A 12,419-nucleotide genomic window follows, 5' to 3' on the forward strand; every position below is an offset into this window, starting at 1 on the left:
TTCTCATGTACAGAAAAGTGATTCAGTTATACATATATATATTCTTTTTCATGTTCTTTTCCATTATGGTTTATTACAGGATATTAAATATAGTTCCCCGTGCTATATAATAGGACCTTGTTGTTTATCCATTCTATGTATAATAGTTTGCATCTGCTAGTCCCAAACCCCCAATCCAATCCTCCCCCGCCCCTGGGACTAGCTTCTTTTAACTCAACAATATTTCTTTAATTCAAGTAAGTCTGATTCATCCACGTTATTGCATGTATAGTTACTTGTTTTTCATTGTACGTGTCTTTTGACGGACACTTCACCTCCATTTCTTTTGGGTGGAACTGCTGACTCATAGGGTAACCCTATACTGGGCCATAGAGTAGGCCTATGTTTAGCTTTAAAGACAGAGCCCAAGTTTTCCAAAGTGGTTCTATCACTTACAGTTGTGTCAAAAACGCATGAGTGTCCTAGCAGCTCCACAAACTCATCATTACTTGGTATTTTTCATCTCTTTACATTTTAGCAATTCTGGTGGATGTGTAAAGGTATTTCATTGTGATTTTAATTTGTATTTCTCTGATGACTAATAGTGTTGAATACTTTTTCCTGTGCTTTGGCCAATTGGATATTTTCTCTTGTGAAATGCTTTATATATTAGTCTATTTTTGTTGGGTTGATTGATATTTTTTATTGATTTGTTGGAGAGCTTTATATATTCTATATATAAATCCTTTGTCAGATATATGTATTGTAAATATTACCTACCAATCTTTGGCTTGCCTTTCACTTAATGAAAGCCTTGTAAGCTTTAATGTTGCTGTGGTTGTTGTTACTGTTGTTGTTTTTGATGAAAAGAAATTCTTAATTTTAACAAAGTCCAAATTTCAATCTTTTCTTTTGTGGTTAGTAGTTGTTTTTTTTTTTTGGTGGTACGCGGGCCTCTCACTGTTGTGGCCTCTCCCGTTGTGGAGCACAGGCTCTGGACGCACAGGCTCAGCGGCCATGGCTCACAGGGCCAGCCGCTCCGCGGAATGTGGGATCTTCCCAGACCGGGGCACGAACCTGTATCCCCTGCATCGGCAGGCGGACTCTCAACCACTGTGCCACCAGGGAAGCCCTGTGGTATTTTTTGCATGTGTCTTGTACAAGGCGAAGTTGTAACCTCTTTCTGTTGGCTGTGTTGTTTCTCTGGCTAATCCAGCCTGGCCCCAATGACTTCTAGGTAGTATGTCTCTATATGCTGACTCTCTCAGGGAGTGTACATGGGAATTCTTGAAACATTGGGGTAGTCTGCCCACTGCCATTTTTTTTTTTCATATGGGAGATCTGGCTCTGCTTCAACTTCTTTAATTCTCATCCCTTCACTGATTAACAATATTGTTTCTGGAGTCACACTGATGTAGGTTGGAATCCCAGATGTATTACCTACTTCCTGTGTGACTTTGGGAAAGTAACTAAACCTCTCTGAATCTCAGTGTCTCCATCTGTTAAATGGGGTATGTATTAGATTTCATTAGGTAAGGCTGCATAAGAAACAATTACAAATCTCTAAAAGCAAAGGTTTCTTTTGCACTCATGTGACTTGTCAGGCGTGGGTTGCTTCACATCTCTTTCCTTCCAGGACCCAGGCTGAGGGAGCAGCTCCATCTGGGACAGGCCATTCTCATGAGAGAGGGAAAAGATTGAGAGCGTTGGTAGGAATACATAATGGCTCTTAACACTATTACTCAGATGTGGTGAAAGACACTTCTATTCACATTCTATTAGCCAAAGCAAGTCATGTGATCAAGCCTGACATCAGTAAGGCTGGAAAGGACACTTCCTACAGGAGGCGTTGCAGTCACAAGGCAACAGGTGATGATGTATAATCCTTGCTGACCTGAAACAACTAGGCTGCCAGGTATTTCTTCAGCAAAGATGAGTTTTTTGGAATCAGCAGAGAATTGCAATTTGGGGTCTGCAACCATGGTGAGCCGCATGTAAGTCCCCACACAGCAAGGGAAGGAGAATGCTGTAATAGAAAGGGAAAGGGGTTGGAAGGAATATACTAAAAAAAGTGTCCACAGCTTTTCATTGGCTGATTTGTTACTAGGAAAGAAAAGGGGTCTTTCTACTTCTTGGGTGAGAGAGCTCTCCCTTCTGGTCTCCTGACTCTATTTAATTTAGGTTTCTGTTTCTTAATTTTTTACATCCTTAACAGGAGGAGTCACTTAATAGCTGGCAACAACAATGCCACCTACCACAGGATAATAACAGTACCTTCCTTATGGCTGTTTTGAGAATTAAATGAGGTGAAGCACGTCCAGTGCTTAACACAGTATACTGCACTTAATAAGTACACAATAACTATTAGAGGCTATTATTATTATCATTATTACTATTATTATTTCCTGGTGCGCTAAACCTTATTTGAGAGGAAGAAAAGAAGGAGCTGTAATTACTCCCAATATTTAATTTGGAGACAATAAAACGGTGAGTCTAATGGCTCAAGCTTTGGAGTAATATGGACTCCTTACTAGGGCACATGATCTTAGACAAGTTACTTAACCTCTAGGGTCCTTGGGACTATGTTGTAGGCTTATCATTAGGGCCAAATTAAGTCAACCCTGTGCACAAAGTAGGTGCTATTTGTTGAATTATTATTAAATGTGGATTTTAGACTTATTTCAAATATTCAGTGAACTGTATGCATAACATAACTACAGTACAGCTGTATGGAAAGCCCGTTACTGGCTTTTTCCATCATTTGTGTCTCAGCTCAAATGTCACCTCCTCAGAGAGAGACCTTCCCTGTCCACATCATTTAAAGCGCTTCCCTCACCTCCAGTCACTTCTCCCTATTATCTTGTATTTACAGCTCTGGTAAAGCTCTGAAATTATCTTGTTCGTTCAGTGGTTTATTTAATATGTCTCTGCCTCTGTACTCTCATCCCCCGTTGAGGATGGGCCTCAACATCCTCATTCGTAAAACTAGGCGAGCGAAGGAGAATGGGGAAAGGTAAACTCCGGCCGCTCCACCTGTGTCTCCAGCCTCCAATTCCTTCCGGCAGGGCACCGCCCCTGCCACCCACGTGGGCCGCCGTGGGGCACGCCCCCAGATGGGCGAGGCCTCCAATGTTGTGTCGGCCGCGTGCGGGCCGCGGTCCTAGGGAGGCGAGCTACGTCACACGCACGCAGGCCCTGCCCCCGCCCTTGCTCACCACAGGCGGAAAAAGGGAGTGGCCAGGCGCGAGGGCCCCGCAGCCGGCGGCGCTGCTGCCTGAGCCGCCTGCAGGTGGCTGCTCTAGGCTCCCGCCCGCTCAGGCAGCTCGGAAGCCACTCTGTTTTGTGGTCCTCGCCGCTCTTCCACGTCTCCCGGAAGAGTAACTGGGCCGTGGGCGATCGAGGGCCGGGTTTGCTCAACCTGGGCCCTCTCCCGGCCGGCTGCTGAGGACGGGCGGCCTGGGAGGGTGACCAGGCCGCGGTCCAGCCGCTCTAGAGTCCTCAGGTGAGGTGGCCGCGGGGGCCCGAGGGGTCCCCTTGGGGCCTCAACGGCCTTAGAGGCGGGGGCGGCATCCCCTCAGCGGAGACCCTGATCTCTCCGCCCTGCCGGGGGCTCAGGAACAGGGCAGGGGAGCCCCCTTGGGCCTCCACGGACGTGGCTTAGTGCCCTCCCCTTCCCTCCCTCCCCCACCCCAGCCTGGTTTGGCCACTCTTCCCCCTCCGGAGGCTCAGTGCAGTGAGTAGGGAGCGAAGTGGGGGTCTGTACTCTCCCACCTGAGATTGACAACAGAGTCCCTGGGACCGACCAGCTGATCCCCAGCCTCCCTTTCTCTGTGTTGACACTTGGCCTTCGTGCAGGCCCTGCCACCGCCGTCGGCCGACCCATCCCCATCCCCATCCCCATCCCCATCCTCATCCTCATCCCTTGCGCTCTCACCCTCTCTCTCTTCAGCTCGGCGTGGACCATTTACTGGGCGGAATTTCTTGAGGGCTCTGTACCTCGGAAGTCTGCTAGAGTTGTTCTTTTGTCCTCGGGGCAAGTGCCTAGGGCCCATCTTAACATTTAATTGGGTACTCAATCTTAAGGCACAGGCTTTTGTTTTAAAACCCTTTAAAACTTTACAATGAGAGGCAAGATATAAGTTAATAAGTATGTTTTGATTGCTTTATTAAGAGAGATCATTTGTTCCCTACTTACCACCAGTGTTTACTCGGGAATGATACATACTCTGTAGGGAGTTTTATATGTTATGGAGCATGTCACTTCCATTTTCATTGGATTTCACATAAGCTCTGTGAAATACACGGGCATATAATCATCCCATTTTGTAGGGAACGGGTTTAGAGGGTGAGTTTCTTCTTGAGGTTGTTCCGATACTGGGAGGCTAGATGGGGAACGCAGGGGTTAAAAGGTGGGTTTGGCTGACTTAGATTTGCCTGTCTGAGCTGCTGTCTAAACTCTGGGATCTTTCTAAACCTTTCCCCCCATTTTTTTTTTTTGGTGAAAAAAGGGTATTGCTACTTACCACACAATGTGGTTGTGAAAATTATGTGTGCTAAAGATAATGTTTGCAGGACACCTAACATAAAAATTAATTCCATTCAGCAGTATTTATGGGTGCCTACTGTGTGCTGAGAATTCATTGGTGAGCAAAACAGACATGGCGTTTATCCACCCACTCCCCGCCTCCCCTTCCCCAAGAGGGAGAGACAGGGGGAAAAAATACATATAAAACATGAAGGGATGTGAGGGAAAAGAATAGTGTGTGAGCAGAGAATGATAGGACCTAATTTAGATGGGACAGAAAAGCCATTTTGGGGGCAGATGACGTTCAGGTGAAGACCAAGAATAAAAAAAAAGTTAACTGAAAGAGTGCTCCAGGCAAAAGGAACAATGTGCACATTCAAGAAATGGTTGTTGACTTTTTTATATGCTACTCTTCTATGAAATGGAAACTAGTTATTTCATCATCATCATTTTGATTTATTGTGGCACTGGATAAGTACCCAGATAATATGCATCAAATGAATGTCTGTGCAATCGTCTGAACTTAGCTTAATGTGCATATAGTAGGTACTGAGAATCTAAATTATTGAAGGTATATTTTAGACGTGTATGTGCATACCTAAATTATCCATGATAGTGCTGCAGTATTTACACTTTGTTGAAATAGGAATAACAGTGGTAGTGGTAGTTGTAATTATGGTAGCATCTACTCAGATGAGTGCCTACTGTGTGCTAGGCATTTTTCAAAGTGTTTTTGAATGTAGTATTTCATCTTAAAACCATCCTGTAAAGTAAGTACACTTATTTTCCTCATTTTCTAGGTGAAGTTTCTCAGTTTCAGTCAAGTAGTTTGCTTGAAGTTACATAGTAAGAGGCAGGGTCAGGCTTTTCCAACCCAGGACTATCTGGCTCTAGAGCCTGGTCTTAATCGCTGTGCTCTGCTGTTAAGCCACACTGATCATTTTATATCCTTTTTATAGGTTCACCAACAGGATTATTCTGCTGCCATCATGTCCTGGTTTGCTGATCTTGCTGGAAAGGCAGAAGATCTTTTAAACAGAGTTGATCAAGGGGCTGCAACAGCTCTCAGTAGAAAAGAAAACACCAGCGGCATTGTTTACAGCAAAACTACTGACTATCCTGAACTTCACCAGCAAAATACAGATTTGACTTATCAGACGGGACCCAAAGCTACGTACATTTCCTCAGCAGCTGATAATATTAGGAATCAAAAAGCCACCATCTTAGCTGGGACTGCAAATGTGAAACTGGGATCTAGGACATCCGTGGAGGCCTCCCATCCTGTTGAAAATGCATCTGTTCCTAGGCCTTCATCCCAGTTTGTTCGAAGAAAAAAGTCAGAACCTGATGATGAGCTGCTGTTTGATTTTCTTAATAGTTCACAGAAGGAGCCTACTGGGAAAGTGGAAATCAAAAAAGAAAAGGGCAAAACACCCGTCCTGCAGAGTTCTCGGACAACAAGCGTCAGTTCTGTGGACACCAGTGTAACCACCATCAAAACCATGGAAGAACATCCTTCTGGGAGCCAAAGCCGTGGTAGTTAATCAGTCCTCTGTTTCTTTTAGAGTTAACCATATTGGATGTCATCATAGCCTAAAATATTTTGGTAGCATTTGTCATGCTCTGTTTTGTTACCTGTCCCTGCTGGCGCAAGGGCAGGCTCTCTGAAGTGTGTGGTGTAAATAAGGGGGACAGCATAGAACACTATTAGCCAATGTACGGTTACAGTAGGGACCTTTGAATGTTGTCTGTTGGTAACTTTACCCAGACCCATCTTTTTTTAAAATTAATTAATTTATTTATTTATTATTTATTTTTGGCTGCGTTGGGTCTTGGTTGCTGCGCACAGGCTTTCTCTAGTTGTGGCGAGCGGGGACTACTCTTCGTTGCAGTGCGTGTGCTTCTCATTGCGGTGGCTTCTCTTGTTACAGAGCATGGGCTCTACGTGCACGGACTTCAGTAGTTGCGGCTCGCGGGCTCTAGAGCGCAGGCTCAGTAGTTGTGGCACACGGGCTTAGTTGCTGTGCGGCATGTAGGATCTTCCGGGACCAGCGATCGATCCCGTGTCCCCTGTATTGGCAGGTGGATTCTCAACCACTGCACTACCAGGGAAGCCCCCTACCTTTCTTTTTTTTTTTTCTTTCATAATTGAAATTTTATTGGTTGTTTTGAGGATCAGTACATAGACATTTCAATTTGTACACAATTCTCAACATATGTACCAGAAATCTAAAAAATCATACAGTTGTGATTCTTTTCTGAACAGTTATTCCAGTGACTTTCCAGCTTAAAATTTGGAGGCAAATTTTCCTTCACAGGATATCAAGTACCAGTATCTTCAAATATTGATATGCTGTTATATCGTAAAGTCCCACTAATTCACAATTTAATATCATGTACACTACATACTCAAATTGTCAGTCGTTCACAGCACATTAACAGTTACTAGAAGAACTGGACTACCACGACCAAAGATGTTACAGAGTGCACAAAATTCTGCCCAGGTGAGCTAAGATAAGGGGTGAGTAGTTTGCTTTAGGAAACAATTCTACCAAAAACAACATGGGAAGAGAAGTAATTTAAAGTGTTTAAGACATTAAATGCACAACTGACTTCAAACTGACATTTAGTGTGCTTTGTATTATAGGATATAAAAGCTACCCTCCATCTGTGGAATGTTAAGCTGGCACCCAAGACAATCAAAGCCTCCCATATTCAATATCCCATTATTTTCTGGTTGTACCAAAAAATAAACAACCAGCAAATGATTTCACCTCTTAAAAAAAGAATTTACACTTAAAAAATGGGATGAGGTGGGATTCCCTCCTTTTAAAAAATGTTTCTAGAGCTACTAAAAACCTTGCATTTACAAAATAGTTGGTAAAAATATTCCTCTGGATTGTACAAGAAGGGAGACAGGGACCACTGATAGGACCAGGTGTGTGATACTAATCAGACTTGGCTGCTTTCTCTCCTGCTTCATCAGAAGCTAGGCTCTCCTCGTTTTTAGTTTCTCCGTTTTCTGCAGGTAAGTCTTCTTTAGTCTCTTGGTTAGCCACTTCAGCCTCTTTTCCCTTTGCTCCCCTTTTCCCTTTTGTTTGCACTTTTTTTGTCTAAAGATTTATCCTTTCCTGCTGCCTTTTTTGGCTTCGTTTCCACTTTTGCAGGAGCCGATTTAGCTGACAACCTCGCCGACCTCCTCTTGGGCTCCTCCTTCGCCACCCCCTCGACCTTCCTCTTGGGCATCGTGGCAGCGGGCCAGCGCGTGCCAGGTGCCTGCGGGCCGTGCTGAGAGCCTGCAAAGCTGGGTTGCCTGGCCGCTGCCACTCCTCCCCTGCCCGAGCTTCTTCCTTTCATTTTTAATGTAAATATCCAAGGCTATAAATGTCTAAATGCTACTTTAGATATATCTTACAGGTTTGGATATATACTTTATTTCTTTTTAAAATCTTATAAAATTAAAAATAATTTTTAAAATTGTCAATTTTTATTCATTAAAAAAAATCTTTATTTTGGAAATTTCAAATATACCAAAGTAGAGACTGATGGTTCCCCTCAACCCCCATATTAACTTTTATCCAGTGATGATAATCAACAGCTCATAGCCATTCTTGTTTCATTTATAACATCTCATTTTCAATCTCTTTCTTTACCTCTACCCACCACAGAATTATTTTGGAGCAAATCAGAGATCTCATATCATTTCTTCTATAAATATTTTATTAACTCTAAAAAATACAAGTTTTAAAAACGAACAGTCACGTCATTATCACCATAAGATTAATAATTCCTTAGTATCACCTAATATCTAGTCAGTATTCAAATTTCCCTGTTTGTCTCATCATTTTTACACGTTATTGAAATGGGAAAATCTTAGTTGTACAGACAAATGGCTACACCTATGAAACCCACACCTTTATCACGATAAAGAATGTTTCCTTTGCCCCAGGGAGTGCCTCATGTCCTTTTCCAGTTAATCTCCCCACCCATCCCCCAAGCACCCACTGTTCTGATTTTTTTCCCCTTAGATTATTTTTGTCGGTTCTAAAACTTCATGTTTGCCAGCAAAAAGTGAGATCATATAGTATGAATACTTTCTTACCTGACTTCTTTTATTCAGCATGTTAGTGAGAGTCACTCATGTTATTGAGTATATTAATAATTCTTTTTTATTGTGTAGTATTTTACTGTAGTATTATACCACAATTTACCCAGTCTCTTTTATGGACATTGGGGATTTTCCAGTTTTTGTTTTTTGTGAATAAAGGTGCTATGAACATTTTTGTACTTGTCTTTTTGTGGAAAAATGTTTTTATTTCTGTTCAATAAATACCCAGGAATGGAATTACTGGGTCAAAAGGTAGGTACATGTTTAATTTCATAAGAAATTGTGAATACTTCCCCACAGTGTTTATGTCATTTATATTGCCACCAGCAATCTGTCTATAAGAGTTCCAAGTTGTTTAATATCTTCACCAACATTTTATGTTGTCTTTTTAATCTTAGCCATCTAGCGGGTGTGTTTTATCCTTGTTTTGGTTTTAATTTGCATTTCCTTGATTACTAAAGATGTTGAGAACTTTTTCATTTAGATATAGTTCATTCTTTTAGCACATACTTAATTTTTTTGGAGTAAGTAAAAAGTGTATTTGCATCACATTTAATAACAAAAACAAGATGAAACTGAATTAATGAGTATCTGAATTAATGAGTATCTCTTTGGGTAAGGCAGTTTAGACTCCAGTTTGGTATATAACAAATTGCTCTGACCTGTTATTACTCTCCTTGCCTTGAAACCCACAGCTGTTCTTTTATGCCTTTCCAGTATTTTCAATGTTGAAACTTCTCCCTTTTTTTCAAAAATTATTCATAGACAGAAGGGAGACCAAAACCCTTGTTTAGCTAAACCCAACCACATAAATTTCTTTACTACTTTTTTTTCCCCTTCCCAGAACTGTATTCTTGTATCTTTTCTTTATCACCATTTGTTCAGTGTGTCCAGACTTCGAGGGTCCTTACAGATCTATAGGCTGTATGTATGAGAATGAAATTTCAAAAGAGGGGAGTCTATTAAAAATTTAAGTTTACTTTTTATGGTGTTTCAGCTATAGCAGTCAACTTGAGCCAAAAGTCATTCTACCACAGTAAGCTACTAGTAAGCATATATAGTGAGCATTCCAATGTAACAAAGATGTATTTGCTTTTTTTACAGAAGCCTCTAATAATTCAGATTCTGGCCATGAAGGCCAAGAGATTTCTTCAAAGGAAAATGTATCATCAAGTGCTGCCTGTGCTGATCACAACCCAGGGCCTAAAGATGATGGGAGATCACATGAACTATCTAATCTTCGACTGGAGAATCAACTGCTGAGGAATGAGGTTCAGTCTTTAAATCAAGAAATGGCCTCATTACTTCAAAGATCCAAGGAAACTCAAGAGGGTAGAGCCTTATTTAAATTACCCAGGGTTAGGAATGTAGCATTTCAAAAATAAACTAAAAACTTGATTATATCTAAACTATTAGAAAGATTTTAGATGGGACTTGTAAAATCGTGTTTTCACAGAAATATAGGGCCCAGATTTGGAAATGGGAACAATCATCCTCCCACCCACCTGAAACAAAACACTGGCCTATTTGGTCATTCTTTAGAAACCACGAATAGGAAGATAGTTTAAGCCTTGTTAGACTGACTTTAGAAGAAGCTTCACTTTAACCCAGACTAATTTAGACATAGAAATAGTTTTTCCAGAGACCCTGTACAGTTTGCTTCAATATTTAATTTTTTTTTTTTGGTTGGCACTCTGCACTGCATTGCTCTTTCTGCACCAATTTTCTAGGTTAAAAGAACATCTTTTTGCCACAGTAACTGAAAGAAACATTTCTTTCCAGTGTTTATCTTCAGGTTTTGCTTTTGTTTCTTTTGGTCTTACTGGGGTGTACATCGTCTACCCTTGATTTGGATGTGCATTCTTTACTATCCGTAGCAGAACTCCAGAAATCCACTGACCATTTTAATCTTGTGAACTCTCGGCTGTCTACTGGTTTTGGCTCCCAAATGCTTTATGACATATCTCCAGAAAAAGACATTTGTAGAAGAGCAGCTAGCTTCATGCCTGTTTCCAACCAATTAACTGTAATATAGATATGAATGTTGGCCTTGGAAAATGGAGGTCTCTCTTGGAGCAAAAAATTTGAAGATATTTGTAAGCTAATTTTGGCAATAAGTACTAAAGGGATTCAAAGGAGAATCTTTGTGTGCTCTGAGAAAGATGTGTTTACTTGTATGGAGAAATTTCTTTCTTTTTCTTTTTTTTTTTAAGAATTAAACAAAGCAAGAGCAAGAGTTGAAAAGTGGAATGTTGACCATTCAAAGAGTGATCGAATAACTCGAGAACTTCGAGCACAAGTGGATGACCTGACTGAAGCGGTGGCTGCAAAGGATTCCCAGCTGGCTGTACTGAAAGTGAGACTCCAAGAAGCTGACCAGCTGCTGAATACTCGCACAGAAGCACTGGAAGCCTTACAGAGTGAAAAATCACGGTAGCTAATTCTATTAATATTGAGAAAATGAGCTAGAATGTTTATCAATGCAAGTAATGATAAACATGGTAGTAAATACTGTCTTATCAAAATTTAACTTTGTAAATTTACAGGAGAGAAAATGTAGCTTTTGGTAATGCTGGAAATGCGTGTGGTTAAAAATGGATTTATTCTCTGAATTTTGAGATGCATTGTTAGCAAATTCTGAATTTAAAAATATTTGAAGAGCAGTGTCATTAATCTTTTGACATACAATGATGTGTGGCGTGTGCTTACATTTGGATGCCTAAAAATATAGATTACAGTCCATTAAAAGGGAAAAAGATTTCTCTAAGAATGTTTTAGTCAAGGCATCTTTTTTGTGCTAATATGCCAATGCTCTAAAAATTATTCTACCTTTTCATTTGTATACTGTGGAAATGAGTTATTTCAAGTGATGTCTTTTCTTTTAGAATAATGCAGGATCACAGCGAAGGTAGTAGCCTGCAGAGTCAAGCTCTACAAACTCTTCAGGAGAGATTGCACGAAGCAGATGCCACTCTGAAGAGAGAGCAGGAGAGCTATAAACAAATGCAGGTTAGAATGGGGACTGCAGGGCTCTGGTTATTTGGATGAGGAGGAATCGCTTTACACTGTTCATAACATATTTACTGTAATAAAATTCTGCAGTGCCTTTCAGAAAACTCTGTTTCTGTGGCAGAAACTAAGTATTTGAACATTTAGCTTGATCCTTGCTAAATTTAATTTTCTATGTTGAAAAACAATTAAACTACTTAATATTCATTAGATATATACATCTTTTCATTTAATTTGGTTGTGCAGCCAGCATTACCATTATTTGATTAAAAGCTGATTTGAGGCATCTCATTCTTTTTATTTAAGCTTTTTCTGATTCCAGTTTAATCTGATTCTGTTATTTCAGGAGGAAGTTGTACATAATGTTTATTTAGAGTTTTACACTTAAGTGAATTTTTGCATCTAGTTTCGTGATTTTCAGCTCTGTCTACACATCAGAACCTCCTGTGTGGTTTTAATACTTTCTGATGCCGAGTCTTCATTCCCAGGGAGTCAGATCCCATTGTATGAGGTAGGGCATAGGTGTTGGTGATTTGGATTTACACGATTTGCAGGTGTAGCTAATGGGTAGTCAGGGTTGAGAACCGCTGGCTCAGACTGTCTTTTCAACAGGTGAAAAGAGTTCAGCCCTAAAAGGAAGTAACAGGTAATATAGGCTTTTAAAATTTTTTATTAATAGATTTTATTTACCACAGTAAAATATCCCCAAGCACTATCAATCTCATCATGTAGTTAATGTTAAGAATTATTCATGAGGTATTTTACATTCTTTTTTGCATACTGATTCCTTAAAATACG

The 12,419-nt window shown here is 40.7% G+C and overlaps 1 protein-coding gene and 1 pseudogene across 2 annotated transcripts in view; one reads left to right on the forward strand and one right to left on the reverse strand.

Annotated features, from left to right (window-relative positions):
• The first annotated feature begins 3,279 nt into the window (after positions 1-3,279).
• Positions 3,280-12,419, forward strand: part of GOLGA5 (golgin A5) — a 39,098-nt gene continuing 29,958 nt past the window's right edge. Inside the window, exons 1-5 of the mRNA XM_081228878.1 lie at positions 3,280-3,481; positions 5,464-6,040; positions 9,717-9,944; positions 10,826-11,045; positions 11,498-11,621. Of these exons, the coding sequence (XP_081085004.1) occupies positions 5,494-6,040; positions 9,717-9,944; positions 10,826-11,045; positions 11,498-11,621 (1,119 nt within the window). The 5' untranslated portion in view covers positions 3,280-3,481; positions 5,464-5,493. The remainder of the gene's footprint in view (positions 3,482-5,463; positions 6,041-9,716; positions 9,945-10,825; positions 11,046-11,497; positions 11,622-12,419) is intronic.
• On the reverse strand, positions 6,049-8,673 carry LOC308614437 (non-histone chromosomal protein HMG-14-like; annotated as a pseudogene). The gene has a single exon. The product of its transcript is annotated as a non-histone chromosomal protein HMG-14-like (transcript).

Source organism: Mesoplodon bidens, assembly GCF_964165515.1.
Source record: "Mesoplodon bidens genome assembly, chromosome: 3".
Classification (NCBI taxonomy): Eukaryota; Metazoa; Chordata; class Mammalia; order Artiodactyla; family Ziphiidae; genus Mesoplodon; species Mesoplodon bidens.